The sequence below is a fragment of the Daldinia vernicosa genome, assembly GCF_022497035.1.
Source record: "Daldinia vernicosa strain CBS 139.73 unplaced genomic scaffold F5Y00scaffold_12, whole genome shotgun sequence".
Classification (NCBI taxonomy): domain Eukaryota; kingdom Fungi; phylum Ascomycota; class Sordariomycetes; order Xylariales; family Hypoxylaceae; genus Daldinia; species Daldinia vernicosa.
The window spans coordinates 679,263-696,553 of NW_025953928.1; the positions used below are offsets into that span (position 1 = coordinate 679,263).

General features: G+C 49.2%; 6 protein-coding genes across 6 annotated transcripts; 4 read left to right on the forward strand and 2 right to left on the reverse strand.

Annotated features, from left to right (window-relative positions):
• The first annotated feature begins 672 nt into the window (after positions 1-672).
• On the forward strand, positions 673-4,070 carry F5Y00DRAFT_231644 (uncharacterized protein). The gene is made up of 5 exons (XM_048007046.1): positions 673-1,585; positions 1,652-2,195; positions 2,266-2,806; positions 2,902-3,505; positions 3,626-4,070. Exons 1-5 carry the CDS (start codon positions 1,183-1,185, stop codon positions 3,781-3,783), a joined length of 2,250 nt encoding a protein of 749 aa, XP_047866985.1. The 5' UTR covers positions 673-1,182; the 3' UTR covers positions 3,784-4,070.
• A 656-nt stretch (positions 4,071-4,726) lies between these two features.
• On the forward strand, positions 4,727-6,738 carry F5Y00DRAFT_231647 (NPP1-domain-containing protein). Its single transcript, XM_048007047.1, has 2 exons — positions 4,727-5,489; positions 5,563-6,738. Exons 1-2 carry the CDS (start codon positions 5,332-5,334, stop codon positions 6,227-6,229), a joined length of 825 nt encoding a protein of 274 aa, XP_047866986.1. The 5' UTR covers positions 4,727-5,331; the 3' UTR covers positions 6,230-6,738.
• A 976-nt stretch (positions 6,739-7,714) lies between these two features.
• Positions 7,715-9,133, forward strand: F5Y00DRAFT_231649 (uncharacterized protein). The gene is made up of 3 exons (XM_048007048.1): positions 7,715-8,565; positions 8,682-8,763; positions 8,821-9,133. Exons 1-3 carry the CDS (start codon positions 8,064-8,066, stop codon positions 8,924-8,926), a joined length of 690 nt encoding a protein of 229 aa, XP_047866987.1. The 5' UTR covers positions 7,715-8,063; the 3' UTR covers positions 8,927-9,133.
• A 173-nt stretch (positions 9,134-9,306) lies between these two features.
• F5Y00DRAFT_25727 (uncharacterized protein) lies at positions 9,307-12,366 on the reverse strand. The gene is made up of 3 exons (XM_048010533.1): positions 11,847-12,366; positions 11,219-11,788; positions 9,307-11,170 (listed from the first exon to the last, which is right to left on the reverse strand). The coding sequence occupies exons 1-3, from the start codon at positions 12,072-12,074 to the stop codon at positions 9,362-9,364; spliced, it is 2,607 nt and encodes an 868-aa protein (XP_047866988.1). The 5' UTR covers positions 12,075-12,366; the 3' UTR covers positions 9,307-9,361.
• A 1,007-nt stretch (positions 12,367-13,373) lies between these two features.
• On the forward strand, positions 13,374-15,414 carry F5Y00DRAFT_231654 (dynactin p62). Its single transcript, XM_048007049.1, has 2 exons — positions 13,374-13,867; positions 13,957-15,414. The coding sequence occupies exons 1-2, from the start codon at positions 13,560-13,562 to the stop codon at positions 15,350-15,352; spliced, it is 1,704 nt and encodes a 567-aa protein (XP_047866989.1). The 5' UTR covers positions 13,374-13,559; the 3' UTR covers positions 15,353-15,414.
• Positions 15,415-15,418: 4 nt separating this feature from the next.
• F5Y00DRAFT_231656 (40S ribosomal protein S7) lies at positions 15,419-16,727 on the reverse strand. The gene is made up of 3 exons (XM_048007050.1): positions 16,378-16,727; positions 16,049-16,131; positions 15,419-15,971 (listed from the first exon to the last, which is right to left on the reverse strand). The coding sequence occupies exons 1-3, from the start codon at positions 16,534-16,536 to the stop codon at positions 15,605-15,607; spliced, it is 609 nt and encodes a 202-aa protein (XP_047866990.1). The 5' UTR covers positions 16,537-16,727; the 3' UTR covers positions 15,419-15,604.
• Between the last annotated feature and the right edge of the window lie 564 nt (positions 16,728-17,291).

Below are 17,291 nucleotides of genomic sequence, written 5' to 3' on the forward strand. Positions count from 1 at the left end.
CCGTTGTGAGATGATAGTTATATACCTCTTATACCTAATGATGAGTATGATGCCGATTAGGTAGTGTTCAGTCTTATAAACCAAATCTAAAGGACTTGATTATATAAAGTTGCCGGGTCCCTGTGCCGAATAAACGTATTACGAGCCCTCCAACTTCGAGTCCTTTTATCTGCATAGTATATTTCCAGCATCCAAAACCGCCCGCCCTTTACTATTGTTCTTCAACTGGTGGTCGCACTACATGCCGAGGCGTTCACGCTCTTGTGTGTGTAATCCCCCTTTTTTTTCTTTTCCTTTTTGGCTCGATATTATGTATAAGCCAGCCAGCCAACCACAGCCACAGCTTGTGTTACGCATATCTTCGTATATACACGTATAAGAACCTATGTAATACATAGCAGACAAGTAGGCATATTGGTATGAATTTATCCGGATGTATCAAAAAGCGCAATTCGACACCCTCCAAATACCTAATACCTACTGTATCTGGTACATAACCGCGCATATGGGATCCCAGCCGTAGGATCAACACCGAAATCCAAAATAGGTTTAGCGCTTCTATATACTTATCACATCGAGTTGCCGTCGGTCATCCAATTGAGCATAGTCCAACATATATAGTACCCAATCAGCCAATCTGCCAATGTGGCGGAGCTGTTCATAATGGCTGAATGGCAGACCTCAAGGCTGTTTCGAGTTTCGACGTTCTTTACATACATAGTAGTAAGGGTGGAATCCTAGAATCAAAACCTATCCGTCGTCACTTATCTGTCACCGAGCGGTTTCGTCGGGAATTCTTTTCTTCTAACTACCGTAATACAAGTCGTCAAATAACTATACCGGCGACCCCCGATTTTATTTATTTATTTATTTTAGTTCCAAGGCTCCATATTCTAGGCTCTCTACCATCCATACCTATCTTACGTACTAATCCTTACCTCTATCTATGTACCTCTATAGCTACCTATTATTGTCTTATTAGTTAAACTGTTTGCTCGGCTACCAACTTTTGCATCATCGTAGTACGAAAACCCCACGGCAAACATAAGTCTCAGCATACCCAAACCGCACGACTGAGGAGGGATTCGGCGTGCCGGGAACACCTATTAATAAGTAGATGAGTGATCAGGTTCATACGCTTTTCGATTCCAATCGCTCCGGACGAGAGACATCACCACCACCATGGCCTCAGTCGCATCCGCCTCCCCGTCTTCTAAGCACAGCTTTCCCCACATGGAATCTGGCGATGAATCCGACGGCTCGTGGCAGCGTGTAGAGTCTTACTCGGCCTCTGTTGGTTTTATGCCCAGTCCCTCTAGCTCCAGTATGCAAAGCTGGGGGGTCATTGGGATGAATCCCAACCAGATCCAACAAGCTTCACCCGTTGCCATGTCCCCTCTCCAACTAGAACAACTAGAACACGACCATTCCCGTGCGGTGCCTTCTAGTTCCTTCCCCGATCATGCGACGGATGTTTCTGTAATGGCGACCGCCGGCATGCAAAGCCAATTGCTGTCCAACTTTGGTGACCAGCAGCAGTTCATGGCCGGTGAGCAGGACTTGATGTTTAACGAACCATTTACGAGTGAGTCCCAGCATGAGGAGTTCGCACGTCGCAATTCGAGCGTCGGTTTTAATTCGAACCTTGTAGATATAGATATGGCCCAATATTACTCTACATTCCCGGGTAACATGACTGCCAACATGGCCGGGATAGGTGGTTTCGAGATGCCGACTCAGACGGCTGAGCTCAACATCCCGCCTCGGTTCCAGAACGACAATAACGTTCCTCCGTGGGCGCCTACAAACCTGAAGAATGAAGGGTTCTCGCCGCTGCCAGGTGACGAGGTCATCAGCATAACGTCCCAGTCCCCGGAGCAGCGATCTCCAACGCATAGCTCCCTCCAGTCGAGCCCGAGATCTCCGTTCGTCAAGGCGGAGCCCAGTAAGGGCGCAAGCCCTATACGCAAAGTCAGGAGTGGCTACAAGGTCGAGAAGAGGAAGGCGGAGGCGTCGAGCAAATTTGTTATCATGACGCCGAACCTCATCCACCAACAGTCGGGGAAGCCGAACCCTTTCGAATGCTTCGAGGCTATGCGAACTACTCAGCGAGGTAGGAAGGGACCGTTAGCGCATGAGACCAAGGAGAGCGCCCTGCAGGTTCGGAGATTGGGGGCTTGTTTCTGCTGTCACAGGTGTGTATCTTCCCTTACGCCTATCTTCTATTTTGTATTAGTGAACGGCAACTCACCCATGTGCTCATAGCCGCAAAGTGAAGTGCGACAAAGAGCGGCCATGTAAGAACTGCAAGAAGCTCACAGCACAAGTTCCACAAATAATGTGCTGGCAGTTCGGGGACTTTCTCCCCGTGCTATTCCCAGAGTTCATGCGAACGCACTTCAAAAAGGACCAGATAGCAAGCTTCATCAGCGAGAACGTTGAAAGCTTCAAGCCCAACAACGCCGAAGTCACATGTTCCGTCGAGCTCTTTTCCGGCTCCAAATTTGGTTCTACGCTCACCATTCCCGCCAGCTTCTTCACCCCTAAATCCGCCGAGATCCTTCAACATTGGCACGTGAACATGGGTGTCAACCAGATGGATCTACAATCGAGGGGTGCCGCCCCGATCGGTATCGACCCGGATAACTCGACGCAGAGGGAGGAGCTGAAGAGACGGGCTCGCGAGTACATCCAGAACCTCACATCCGAGCCCATGTACGCTCAGCAGGTAACGGACGCCATCCGGACAACCCAAGTACCGCGGAAGGTCTTGTCGATTGTGCAGCGCTTCGCGCAACGTTCCGAGGTAAAACCTGACATCTCTTTCTTCTTAGCCAATCTCAAAACCGGAAAAAATAAATAAATAACGAACCTGGGCTAACGAGATTCTACATCAATTAGTCTTCGCAGGTGGCGATGGTGAAACGCGCACTGAGCATCTACGTCACGCACTACGTGCTCACACGGCAGCTCTGCCTCACCGAGGCCACGATCGTCAGCCTGCGAGACACGAACATGGTGCCGCGAGGCAACCCGTGGCTGACGTCGCGGGTGCTGAACCGGCAGGTGAAGGCGGTCCTCGACGAGATGCTGCTAAAGGAGATGCAGGCGCTCTTCGACGGGTTTTCCAAGTCGCTGAAGCCGAAGCTCCGGCGCGAGTGGGCGCCGTGCCTGGCCGCGTTTTTAGTCTTGTGCCTGTTCATGGAGACGGTGGAGACGGCCGCCGACACGTTCGTCATCTCGCAGAACGAGATCGCGATCCGCAACCGCTCCAAGCCCGAGTACCGCCGCGACTTCGCGCTCACCCTGTGTCGTGATATTGATAACCTCCCCTTCAAGCAGTTCGCCTACCAGTTCCACCAGGTCTACCAGACCCATACCCGGGACACCGGCGCCAAGGCCTTCAACCCCCTCGCCGACGCCAACTTTGCGCAGATGGACGAGCTAGACGGCCCGGCCGCCGAGATGGTGGCCTCGCTGAAGGAGTTGCTCCAGGGCGACGGATGTGAGTTTTTTTTCTTTTTTTTACCTATTTTATTTTATTTTGTTTTGTTTTATTTATTACCTACCCCTTAGTTACATAAAACGCAACGAACGCATTTGCTAACGGACCGTGCCGCAACAGGGGCCGAGCTCGACTTCCTCGTCGCGGACCCCATCCTGCCTAACCACGAGGGGCACCCGTTCCCGCGCGACGTGTCGCTGAACTACACGGGCCGCCTGGTAGCGCGGTTTCTGCTGTCTTTTACGGACGAGAGGTACCTCTTCGACGGCCAATATTAAAAGTCAGGGGTTACCTAGCTGCTGTCTTGCCTTGTATGCTTCTGTGTATATATATTCGCTGGCGAGTTTGTTGGTTGGTTGTACGATTTGGAACCGGAGCAACGGGATGGTTTGGGGAATCGTGCGGTGCGTGTAGAGGGATACCCTGGGACGACGACGCTATGTATGAGAAAATATAGATTTATGTGTGTGAGCAATGAAATAATGCGATGTTATTATGATGTTTCGGCCGTGTCATTATTATTATCTTTATTTTATAGGAGCATATTACCTACTCTAGAATTACAAGCGTTGAGTTTACTTGTGCTTTTCTGTCTACATGTCTCTTATTGCAGATATACAGCAGTTGCTTGCGCATGTTCAGCATTGCCATAATCCCGATAGTGCTAAGTTATAATGTTCCTCTTCGCCAGCTCATTGCAATACTGCATTGCCAGCCTCGGCTTGCTTTAAGTACTTAAAACCGCAGCTAATATCTGAATCTCTAATATGGCCATGCGAAGTAACTGCTTACACCGCTAGGCCAATACACGTGTGGAGTTCTATCCAATGGCAACACCGACGGATGGGGTAGCGCTTTTGGAGATACCAATTCGTCTACCGAACACATGCGCCATTCAGTGGAGTTGCAATGCTTTAGGGTGTAGTGGAAGTACAATTAGCTATAGCAGATCGCCACACGTGGAACTCAATGGCCAATGAAGACATGTAAAAGTCAACGTTACAACTGCAGGTACTCATCTAGAAACTTAGCTCCTATATAGATGTGATGCTGCGATGTCGTGTGGGGAGACCGGTCCGGCATACAAATTTGGACGAGATCCGCGCTCGCGTCCGTATGTAGTATCAACTGCAAGGTCTACATAGCCATGGACACAAGTAGAAGGAGGCCAGAGTGGAGCCTATCCGATCCCATTCCTAAACTCTGGGCAGCTCTGATGCCGGTAGGGCTTTATGGATTGAAAAACTCGAGATCGGCCAGATGCTCGGGGTTTAACTCAGCCTCAAGATCGGCAATACCGCCATACATAGCTGACGCGATGGATTGCATGATGATTGAAGAGAACAAGGAGGTCGATACATATGAAGTTAGGCCGAAGAGTTAAAGTAACTAACTACTGCTTAACTATAGATCTTAGGATACTACCTAACTATACCAAGAAGCAATTGGTGTGTCTTATGAATAGCTATATTGTAGTCCAAACAGCAGCACGTTGTAGAATTGATAGGAGACGGGATGAGAGTTCAAACCTAGGCGATTCTCCGCGCTAGATTTGAGTGAACATTCATGCAATTCCAAACAAGGAAGGCGGCCCGTGTTGGCCCCTGGGAGAGACCCTTGTTCGAGTCGGCCAACCCCAGCTTGTTGTATCCATCTGCTCTAGGACCCTGTTATGAGGGAATGGAGAAACTGAGTGTAGCATCAGACGGGAGAGCAACTTGGCAAAGGGTATATAGGAGATGGAAATCCCCATTCGAAGTCCTAGTTTGATGGATCAGGTCAGCCATTTCGACTCTTGGCCCAAGTAGAGAAATTTGCCTATCAGAATGTCTATCCGGAAGAGCCTCGCCGGCACGGGGTTGGCTCTGCTAATGGCAACTGCCACTCCAGTAGCGAATGGTAGTCCTATCGAGCATCTTTTGCACCTAGTGACTCGAGATCCTCCACAGGCGCTACCGGAGAAGGCCACGGCCAACGACAAGAAGTGAGTTCTACAAGATTTCTAACTACGGCCAAATACATACTACGTATAGTTGCGGGTGCTGAACTATGTTTAGATGGCAACCTGCAATGGACTTCGATACCGATGGGTGCTATAACACGCCGGCCATCGATGCCAACGGCAACATAAATCCAGGCCTCGACCATGAAAACACTGGCCTATCCTCGGATTGCCACGACCCCTCGGACCTCGCCAACAACAACGTGTACTCCCGAGCGCGGTGCAACAACGGCTGGTGCGCATATCTATACGATTATTACTTCGAGAAAGACGTGGCCATCGCCAACTTCCCCCTCGACCCGGGACACCGCAACGACTGGGAGCACGTCGTCGTCTTCGTCCAAAACGACGAAGCTAAAGTGGTAGCTGTGTCGCAACACGGCGATTACCAAGTCAAGAGTGCCAGCGATGTCCGATGGGACGGCACGCATCCCAAAGTCGTGTATAACAAGGACGGGGTTGGTACGCACGACTTCCGATTCGCGAATGAGGACGATGACAACATCGAGAATGACACTGGGAAGTGGTTCTACGGCGCCTTGATCTCATACAACGGATTCCCGAGCACCGCGCTTCGAGACAAACTTGTAGCGTACGATTTCGGCAGCGCTAGCATCGCGTTCAAGGACTCGAGTTTCCCGGGCCAACTAGAAAAGGCTCGGGGCGATCTGGTATCGGGTTTTGATAGCAATGTAGACGACGGATCTCCTGGAAATCCATAGACGGCCCAGATTTGCAATATGCAACAACAAGTTATATTATAAAATTATTCCAGCGTGAAAATATATACTAATTATATCTAAGTGAATGGCGTGTTTGTCCTTGTTAGTCCCGCTACCGCACTCATTCTACGGCAGCAGGGTGGATTGGACCGGCTGTCTAGGCCTTGGATCATTCTCCCACATTGAACGATAAAAAAGAAGTTGACGCTCCCGCGCATTGAGAGTCGCGAGAGGTAGGCAATTTGTGGGGGCTATATAGGTAGAGGTATATAACAGGTATATAACAAGTCAACTGTGCTTGAACGTTTGAGATAGAATCGATACGAGACACTTGTCTACGTCTACCGATCCCATCCACGGAGATGCGACGAGATAGAGCTCATAAACGAATGAATTAATTCGATAGCAGCTCTTAGCTCTTACTGATCCATAGCCCAAATTAAGTTCAATTATTACATTTTGGTTGTGCGTATGATTCTCGGAATCTGAAAATGTTGCTTTGTTGATTGATGAATGTTGTTTGAGAAGGAAAATTTTATAAAGAGGATCCAATTTGAAGGAAATTGACCAAGTTGGCGGGTCTTCTCTGATCACGTGACACTATCATTCAATTCATCGTCCTTTTTTTACGGCGCCCGCTTTCCCGACTTTGACGATTTCTTCTCTTTTTCTTATTACACACAATTTAAAACATCGCACGATTAATCAACCGATTTTCATTCGCCCACTTGCTATCGGTCATATTTGCGTGCTAGAGTGACTTGTGCTTGCTGCCAATTATTTCTTGTGGTGTTAACCTTCCGGTATATCACGCTTTGGCGGCACACGTATATATATATCGGTTCGCATTTCTTTCGTAGTCGTGTCAACGCAAGTGGGCGTGGACGTGTGTAGAGATGGTAGACATGCCTATAAGTACATAAGGTACCTAACTATCGCTATGTGAGAGGCATGAAGATCCTCACTTAGCAGGCCGAGGCCAGCTTCATTCAAATCAACCCTATCTCTAAGAAGGGGGTTATTAGCTGGAAGCAAGGCGGCACCGAGTAAATGTCTAAATAGATAGACCTGTCAGGTTGTGTCTTGCTGTCCTTTGTATAACTTTGAATAACTTAGGAACCTTATATTCACTCAATGGCTAAACTGGTTCCTCTTATACACCCCTCGGGCTGGCCATCACCTTAATATAACAGCATTTTTATCAGGAAGTTGAAATAGGTACATAATGTGCTTCCTATGTAGCTATGTACTGACTGAAACAGTAATATCTCTTTCTATCTTCATGACACACACAGCTAGACGCTTTCTCTTAACCTCCATTTCTTGACTTAAAGACACCTACGTCAGGTGTTTTTACGAAAAGCGAGATAGATAGGTAGCAAATTACAGGTATTTAGCAACTACTTTACTTGAAGAAATGTGAATAAGACATATATAGTATACCCCAGTCTTGCCACCTTCTGAAAAGGGACCCTATCACATCAGTGGGTCTCAAGGCTATGGAACGATTTCTATCCGAGAGCTGTTTCGTCGGAGGTTCCCCGCATCTGTTTACCAACAGGAATACGGATACCTTGCCAGCGTGTGTAGGTACCTACCTCTTAACCTAAGATAATACCTATACACATGCAAGCCTAGCTCGTTTCCTTAGGGCTCTTCACCTTCAACTGCTACACGCGAAACGTAAACATCGAGAAGTATTATACGGGAAACTTCCTGCGTCGAATATATATATACCCCCACCCGACGACGATCGGTAGTATACTCGAACCCCGCGGAACAGCGAAATAGCTTAAACAAACGCAGAAAGAGAACAAAAAAAAAAGAAAAAAAAATGGTAACCACCCGCTCCGCCAGCAAAGCCGCCACCACCAGGACCACCACCACCACCGGCGGCAGCAGCAGCAGCAGCACCCCCTCCACCGCACCGCCCAAGCTCTGGGCGCACGCCCCCTCCCGCCTAACCCTCCTCTGGTTCGCCGTATCCCTGCCCCTCGTGATCTGGGACTCGGGCTACGTGCTGCTGCGGCCTCTAACGATGGAGGGCGGGCCGCTGCACTGGCCCGTGTACGCGCCGTACAAGCTCTACGGCGAGGTCGACCACGTATACGGGTGGAAGGCCTTCCACGCCCGCAACGGCTTCACCTCCGCCCAGGGCGCGCTTAACGTCGTCGAGACCGCCATGTACCTCGTCTACGTATGCATCTACCTCGGGTCCGGCGCCGCCGTCCCCGGCCGCGCTACTACGCGCGTGTTGAGCGGGCGGCCTGCGGCGCTGGCGGTCGTGACGGCGTTTAGCGCGGCGGTTATGACGCTGAGTAAGACGGTGCTGTATTGTGAGTTTTGATATATAACCTGGGATTTATCTGCCTTGTGTCTTATATATATACGGATGTTTTATCTATTAATGGTTGCGGGTTGCTGACGAGCTGGTTTACCTATCGTTGAACAGGGCTTCAAGAGTATTTCTCGGGTTTCGACAACATTGGGCATAACAGCCTGCAGGACTTGATTCTCTTGTGGATCATCCCCAAGTAAGCCCCTATCCGTAACGATATTTGGCGTCGAGTCGACTGACATGTCATGTACAGCGGCTTATGGCTTATTTTCCCTTCTTACCTCATCTACGTCATGGGAGGTGAAATTGTAGATGGTCTGACGGCTGCCTCGACCGGAACGGCTGTCAAGTCCGAGTAAGCGATCGGTTTAGTTATGAGCGAGCGATACCTATTTGAGTTCATACCGGAGCGAGTATATGAGTTAGGTATATGGAAACCATGAGAGGGCGTAATGGTTTAATGATGGAATATACCCAAGTGCTATTGTAGATTGCAAGGCTAGATGTGTATGTATATTACAAACTAACAAACTACAAACTAATATTCGAAGCTGTATTCGACCCAATTGCGACGTGTCCCGTATTCCAACTTGCCTTGAATGCTTTCAATGGCACAAACCTGCGCCCCTAACGCACATCACTGGGACTCTTACCTACCGATTATTGCGCACTAAACTAAACGCTTAACGTGGAGCCCGAGTTCTCTCCAGTGGGTATCATTATCAACCATAAAAGGCATCATTTACAGTCCTTTAAAAGTCCTTCATACACCTCACAATGCCATCCCGCCTACTCTATAGGCGTACCATTGGTATTGGCCTATACCTTGGTGGCGGTCTGTGAGGTCCCCGAGGTCTCAGCTCAGTCAAGCCACCGAGATCGGTGTATTGTTCCCACGCGGGCTGGATATCGTTTGCCATCCAGTTGGTAGCTTTGGCTTCCATAATCTTGATGTGGTTCCACGTGGGGGTTTTGGGAGCCGGCATCTCAATGTGAGACGTGACATTATTCACCTTCTGGATATCACGCGGTACGGGTTCCAGAAATTTCCGCGAAGTGCCGTCGATGCTCTTCGATCGTCGTCTGAGCAGCCCGCAAGAGGACATGGACGTGGCTTCTCCTTGGCGCCTTCTTCGAAATGTGGCGAATGAAGACCCGGGGCGATGCGGTGGCGTCTCGCGTTTGCTATTACCGTGTCTACTCTGCGCGCTATTTCTGCTGCCATGATGGCTGCTTTGTAGGAACGGGGAAGTTTCCTCTTGGCTTTCGTAGACATATGTTTCCGATGTCTTCGCGATACTCCCATCCTCAGATCTCCATAGGTCAGAAGTGCTGGAATTGCGAGAAGGCGACGCCGATGCTAGGTCTTCTTCCGCAACTGTCACATACACCTTTGGTGGCAGTGTACCTGTCAGCGCGTCTTTAATGTCGTTTGTTTCATTGCCGTAGCCTTGAACCACGATCTCGCGGTGTTGCCTATTCCAAGACGACTGGGTAGTCCTATTCTGCGATTTAGTAAGTTTGGTTGATGAACGTCGGGTCGTCAAACTCCGGGATAGGCTCCTAGAAAGGCTTCCTTTCCAACTCGCTGCTCTACGGAGCTGCGGGTCTCTACCTCTAGCTTCATCTGTGGTTCTGTCGCGATGGGTAATGGCGAAATAGTCAATATCCGGTTTGATCTCAAAGTTACACTGGCGGGGGGACGATCTTGCGGAGTCCCAACCAGTTGTCGAAGGTGAAGGTGATGTACTACGAGCGATATGAATTGTTTGCCTTCGAACCAGGTCGTGTACCGGCTGGTCTTCATCCCATGGCGGTAGATCAACTGTAGAGATACAGAGATGATATGGAGCTTTAGCAGCATCCCGAACCTCGGGCGGAATCTCCGTTGCTTGGCGGAGGGCCTGGTAAACCGCATAAATCAAGATCCAACGGACTTTGCGACTGTCTATAGGACCTAGATTTTCCAACTTGCCTCCTTTAGTAGGAGGGTGGAGCAATCCCTCCTCGAATTGGCAATATACTCTTACCAGCCCATTTTTAAGGAGCTCGGCCTTCTGGTTTGTGGCCTTTGACAAGGCCGAGCGTGTCATTTCTTGTTGTCTTTGAGTCGCTTTGACCCGTTTTTCTAACCATGCGATTTTTTTCATATTTTCTAGCGGTACCCTAGGGAGGAGGGGAAGAGGGTGAGGTAAAGTCTTGAACTCATGTCTCAGGTCAAACGATTGAATACTTTGCCACGTACAGACACCTCCTTCTGCTAAAAATGGATTATTCTGGGTGTTGTCAATATTTTCGTCGACCAGATATTGGTAAAGAGCCTCGAAATCTGTCCTCATAATCCGAAAGATATCGGCCTCGAATATTGTCGTTCGGGAGTCAACTGATGGTGGCGGGTATGATCCAAATTTAGCGGCGTAGAAGTTGTGCAATAGAGACCGGAACTCTTCGAGATGCGATCGGGCTCCAGGATACAAAGACAGATGTGCCTCGGCCAGTTCATATCGGAGAAAATTTCCCACCAAACTTGCGCTCTGTCCTAGTCTGAGATTCATTTCAATTTGTGCACAACGGATGAGCTTTCGAGTTACGGGAGATAGCAGCTATTTATGTTAGCAAACTTTCAAGGACAGCAGAACATATCGACAAACCTGATACTCGGGAACGGTAGGCAATTGGTCGATCATGCCACAGCAGTGTGCAAAAGCGTTTGTATAGGGTCCTCTCAACCGGAAAACCTCTGAGAGATGCAATATAGCTATAGCATGAGCTGGGTTGCTTCTAAGATTGAGGTAACCTTCCTCGTCTAGGTAGCTCATAAGATCCTGGACATTATCCACGTCCTTTGAACGGAACTGGTGCATGCTATGCATGAGAGTAATCAGAGCAGCTCCTAGATTTTCTCCAACCATAGACCTGCGGAAGACGTAAGCAACGAAGTTTCTGGTTGCTAGGTGGTATTTATATGACTGATGTTTATCTGATCGAGGAGGTGCTGGGATGAAGAGTTCGATACGACTCTGTCTTGCCGGATCGCCGTTCTCTTGAGCACAACCCGTTGGTATTATGACGTCTCGAGCCAGGAATCTATCGATGAAGGGATAACACGCCGCCTCTAGGAACCCAGAGAAAGGCACTTTGAATGCGGGACCTCTACGAGTTTGCCCTTGGTCGTATAGGTGAATATAGCAATTTCCATCACGATACCACAGCTCGGGATCCTACGCCGGTCTTGTGAATATATATCATAGCAGAATAGGAGACGATTTGCAAGCATACCCTTTTCAGGTTATCCCAACCATGACTCGACATCGAGGCGCCATCCCATCTCACGGTGCCGGGCTTTTGGGGTGTCTGCATTTCCACAAATTTGTCCGGCTTCTTCGTTTTCCAGCCTCGCGATCGATTCGAAACACCATTGTAGAGAGATAGTTCTCGCGACAGCGGTTTGTGCGACTGGTATATAGAAGGGTTGAGGGCGGGGTGAAGATCAATTGCGTCGGCCATTGTGTGTGTCGTATGTTTTCCTATCGAATTCAACGTCCAGCGCTTGGAACATGGGTTTACTATGGACGATATCTCCAGCGTCCAAAGTATATTCTGCGAGCTTGATAGATCAAGGATCAACACGCCGTTAGATTCTCTCACGTTTTACCAAGGAAGTCGTATCTGCAAGTCTCTGAGCCTCGCCATAATGTTGAATATTCAATTAGGAGACACAATAGAGTGTGCATGTATGTGAAAGCGTCAAGCATTTCTTACTCGACAAACTTTGTCTAGGCCAAAGGCTACTCCTTGGAAAATATATGAGGCCCTCCACGCAAGCTCGGCGGTTTCGACTCCGTATTTCGTAACATGTTCCATCCCCGGGACCTTAAACGCCTGCGCATTGGGTTAGTGTAAACCATGATGTGGTTCATTGGCGATCCGTTGTAAGTCACCGTCTTGACCAAAGAGCCAGATACGATACCGAGCTCTTTGTAACTGGAGCTTTACCCCTGTATAATCAGCGGATTGACTTTGCGTATATAGGATGACTTTTGTCAATCTATACGAAATACTGCCGATAATATTTATGTACGCGATGCCTTACTACGTTCCGACTCGCGTTCCTGGGCACTCGAATGGGTAAGCTATCCGTCCGGCTCTTCGGCATATATGAATGACTTTTGAATAATTATGACGAAGGCCTAGACCTATGGGTAAAATCTGTGAATCTTGTTCTTGAAAGTTGAAGTATAGGCAGCCAAGATCCTGGACAACAAATGCACAATAATGCATGCAGTTCTCGGTGCTCAAATTAGATTTAAATTATCCTCAATCGATGGGTAAGTTTATTCTTCGTATATCATTACGATATATGGCGGGTAGTTACCCTAGTCGGCCAGTTCAAAACTTTGCTTCATTATGGCAGGCCTTCTATCCGGCATGAGGAGAAGATAAATCATGCCGATATTATGCACTTGCGGCCGCTGAGGTCAGAGCTGAATAAGTCGACTTACAAGCGGATTTAGTAATTTCAAGGAGCAATAATACCGGGAGCAAGTTATATGTAAATTATATGTATTGTAGAATATTGTAGAATATTGTCTCTAGCATTTCTCGTCTGGAGGACAAATAAGACTATTGCTAACTGGCTTGACTGTTGACGTGTAAGTGAAAGTTGTAAGCTCCTAAGTTAGGAATATTGAACTTGATAATATGCGATGCTTCTTATCGATAAGAACATCCCGCCTTAAGGGCATAAAACACCGAATATTGCATACCTCTATACGTACGTAGATTCGCATTCACAAGCTCGTTTGCTCAAGTTGTTGCAACGCAAAACATACAAAAGTTCCAACGCCTTTTTGACGCGCAGCCGCTTGGAAGCAGTGTCACAGGATTCTATTGTTTGTTTCGGAAATTGGACTTCGATTGCTGTATTATTTTTGGTCCGCAGAGCTTGGGTTGCATCTTGCGGCTGAAATATGCCGCCTTAAGACCGTCTAGATGGCTTCGTTTGTTCCTTATACCTACATACAATGTCCTTGTAACGATACCGCCATCCACACCCGTTCCGCAGATGGTACCTCTTCTCCCTCTTCTCGGGATTCGCCTGACGAAGATGACGAGCGCACGTTCGATCCGCGTTCGCCCCGTTCCAATTACAGCTTATATCCCCTAGAATATTTGCTATACTGCGATGTGTGCCATCAGATCCGCTGTCCGCGATGCGTCGCCGAGGAGCTCGTCACCATATACTGTCCCAACTGTCTCTTTGAGGTTGGGAGCAGTAGTATAAAGACGGAAGGGAATAGGTGCGTCTTTATATATTCTATTTATATACTCTAGAACCGGTCTCAACGTATCATGATCTTGTAAATAATACTAATATAATCTTACGTAGATGTACGCGTAGTTGTTTTCAATGCCCAATATGTATAGGACCGCTAGCCGTCCAGTCCCTCGAGTCAGCACCCGAACCATCACTCCTAACCGCCGAGAGCGCAAGTGCCGCACCTCCGTCTGGACCATGGATTCTAGCCTGCTCATACTGCAACTGGAACTCGGCCGAGATAGGTGTCAAATTCGACAAGCCGCAGGGCATATTCTCCCAACTTTCAAAGCTCCGCCACGGCGATGACCATTCCAAGCACTCTTCGCACTCTTCTTCGACCGGGGAGGTTTCGTCCAAGAAAAGCGACGCGGTGCCCGAGACGACCTCGGCGAGATTCGCGGCCATGAAGTCATTCTACAACGCTCAGAACAACACGAATTCCCCGAATTCAAGTAGCTTATCCAACTTGATGGACTACGGGCTCAGCTCGCCCGGGGCTATTACGCGAATCATGAACTTCTACTCGGGTAATACTACTGGCATCGGCAAGCCTAAAGCCAAGTCGAACGTAATGCGGGAAGCAGACTCCGCAAGCGAGGGCTTCCGTATCGCCGACCTTGACGACAGCGCAGCCATCTCAAAGTTACGCCGCGACGGATGGGATGGTACCGTCACAAGCGATCAGTCAAAATTACAAGTCGAAGAAGGCGCTCGCTTCGCTAACGAACTATGGCCGATCCCATACCTACTACGTACGAAGCGCTCAAAGCGGTGTCCCGTATGCCGGCACATCATCAGCAAGCCCGAGTCCAAAGTAGGCAACACGCGATGGCGCATCCGCCTCGTCGCCAACAACAGTATCCCCTCCATCTCCATCAAGCCGCTTAACCCCGCCCCCTCAACACCGGGAACTTCAGACCTTCTAGTGCCCCTCCAGCCCGCGCAGTTTCTCCTAACTTTCAAGAACCCCATGTTCGAGGAGATCAAGGTCACACTTGCGACGCCGGCAACCACGCCCGGACGCTTCGCATCTAAGGTTACGGTGCTGTGCCCCCAGTTCCACATCGATGCCAATACCGATACGGACATGTACCTAGACGACGTGCTGAAGGACGGCGAAAAGGGTGCGGGGCGAAAGCGGGGCGACGAGAGTACGTCGCAGCAGGCGGAAGCAGGCAAGATATGGGAGAGGGGCCGGAACTGGGTTAGTATCGTGGTGGAGGTGGTGCCCGCATCACTTCGCGCAGAGGAGCGTTCAGGCTTATCCAAAGATGAAGGCGACTCGGCACCGCTGAAGGAGGACGAGGATATATTGGAGATACCCATGTTTATACGGTTGGAGTGGGAAGGCGACGTATCGCAGGATCAGGTAGGCGCTGCGGCCGGCAAGGAAAAGGATACAAGGGAGAAGAAAGAACTGGCGTACTGGAGCGCCATCGGCATTGGCCGGATCAGTCAGGAATAGCTAGCATAATTTACGATACCCCCGAAGACGCGGAAAATATGCAACGAATCACGAGAAAAAAACAAATATCGAAAACAATTCATTAAGTGTGATATGTCATCATAAAACCAGCTTGTCATTTTAGTCCACAAGCTATCTAGACGCCGTGCCAGTAATGTAGTTTTTGGCCCACCAGATTTGCCATGCTATCATTCCATGAAAGACAATGCCAAACTCTCTTCCCATACCAGCCCAGATAACATCCGCCTATCCCTAGTACTCGGTGGCACCGGACTGGGGGAACTCGAAGGTGACGGTTCGGCCCGTCAGGCGGCGGTAGACCTCGGAGTAGGTGTCGAGTCTGTAGTCGACACCACCACGCTCCTTCTCGTCAAGGATGACCTTGAGGAGCTTGCTGCCGTCTACCTTGTAGCGCAGACGCTTGCCGACGATGTCGACGGGGTAAACGAGGTCAGTAAGGATGGCGTCGTGGACAGCAGTCAGAGTTCGCGAACGGGGTCGCTTCTGCTTGAGGGTGTTGCGCGAGCGGGCAGAGCGCTTGGGTCGGGGAAGGATGCGGCGCGAGGCGAGGATCAGGACATGGCGGTCGGAGAACTTCTTCTCGAGCTCACGAGTCAAGCTATTATAATAACACAATCGTTAGCAATTCCTCTTGAATAACCAGGTAGGTATTAATATCTATGTCTGGGAACTTACCGCTGCTGGACTCGGTGGAAGCCCTGTAGGGCTGGGACGGGGACAAAGATGACGATAGCCTTCTTGCCGTGGCCGACTTCGATCTAATCAAGACCCAAAAGTCAGCAGGCGAGCTCCAGGAGACACGATAATAATATGTGTTCCTTGGACCGCTTCCCGTCCTATTCCACTGATATTGCTGGATATTTTCCTATGCCAATCATATCGAACTCGTCATGATTCGCAGACGAGTCGTTTGTAGCAAAGAAGTTGTCCGATCGAATCGAGGAATAGGGCCGGCCTAAAGCAGTCCCAGGATAACCGGTAAAGCAGGGAACAACTATTCATACCTCTCGGGCAGAAACGAACTGCAGGGGTCGGAGGGCAGACTTGAGATCGGTGGTGTTGGTCTCGAGGTCGTAGAGAGCGTTAGCGATGCTGGTCTCTAGCTCCGACGGGTTCTGGCGCGACGGGCTGTTGGGCGCGATCTTGTTAAGAGCGGCACTCATGATTGCGGTTTATTTGTCTTCGCTGCTAGAAGGGGGAACGAAGTTCGCAAAGGAGCGGATGGCGGTTGGCTGGTGGGATGGGAATTGAAGTCGCGAGGGAATGTTGGAAAGTTTTCGGCTCGGGGCTTTGCTCGAAAATTCACACAAAATTCAATTCGCGGGTGGGAATTTGGGAAATCAAGCTAAGTTGTGGGCAGTAGCGCTCGGGCCACTCAGGGTTTTGTGAGAAGAAGCGATTATCTTGGCTGCTTGAGATATCTTATCAGCTTATCTGGAGATCCACTATGCGACTGTGGCTCATCCGTGGCTACCTATGTACCTGTAATACTTGAACTCGACCCCGATTTAAGCTTCTCTCGACTGCAAAGTTCTAGGTTAGACAACTCCAACTCATAATCAATCTGAATTACCATTCCACTCCTCGCCTATCACATCTCTACAATCGTTTGCTCCGTCAAATGTAACATCTGCATGTAATTTATAAGCATGAGGGTTACCTTCTTAAAATCCTGTACTTCGTGAGAAGTGATCGTTTTGAGCTTTGAACTTTGCGCTTTGATATTGCTTTCAAGCCTTCCCGCGTTTCGAATACCTCTCGGCCCGTCTGATGAGTTACATCGTAGAATATCACTATGGTGTGATGTACGAATTACCGAGATGAGCTATGCAAGGCAGCCTTGTCGATAAAGCCTATTTCGATCCTAAACGTCGAACTCCAGTCACCGTCCTAAGTAATCAATATATCAATGGTCACG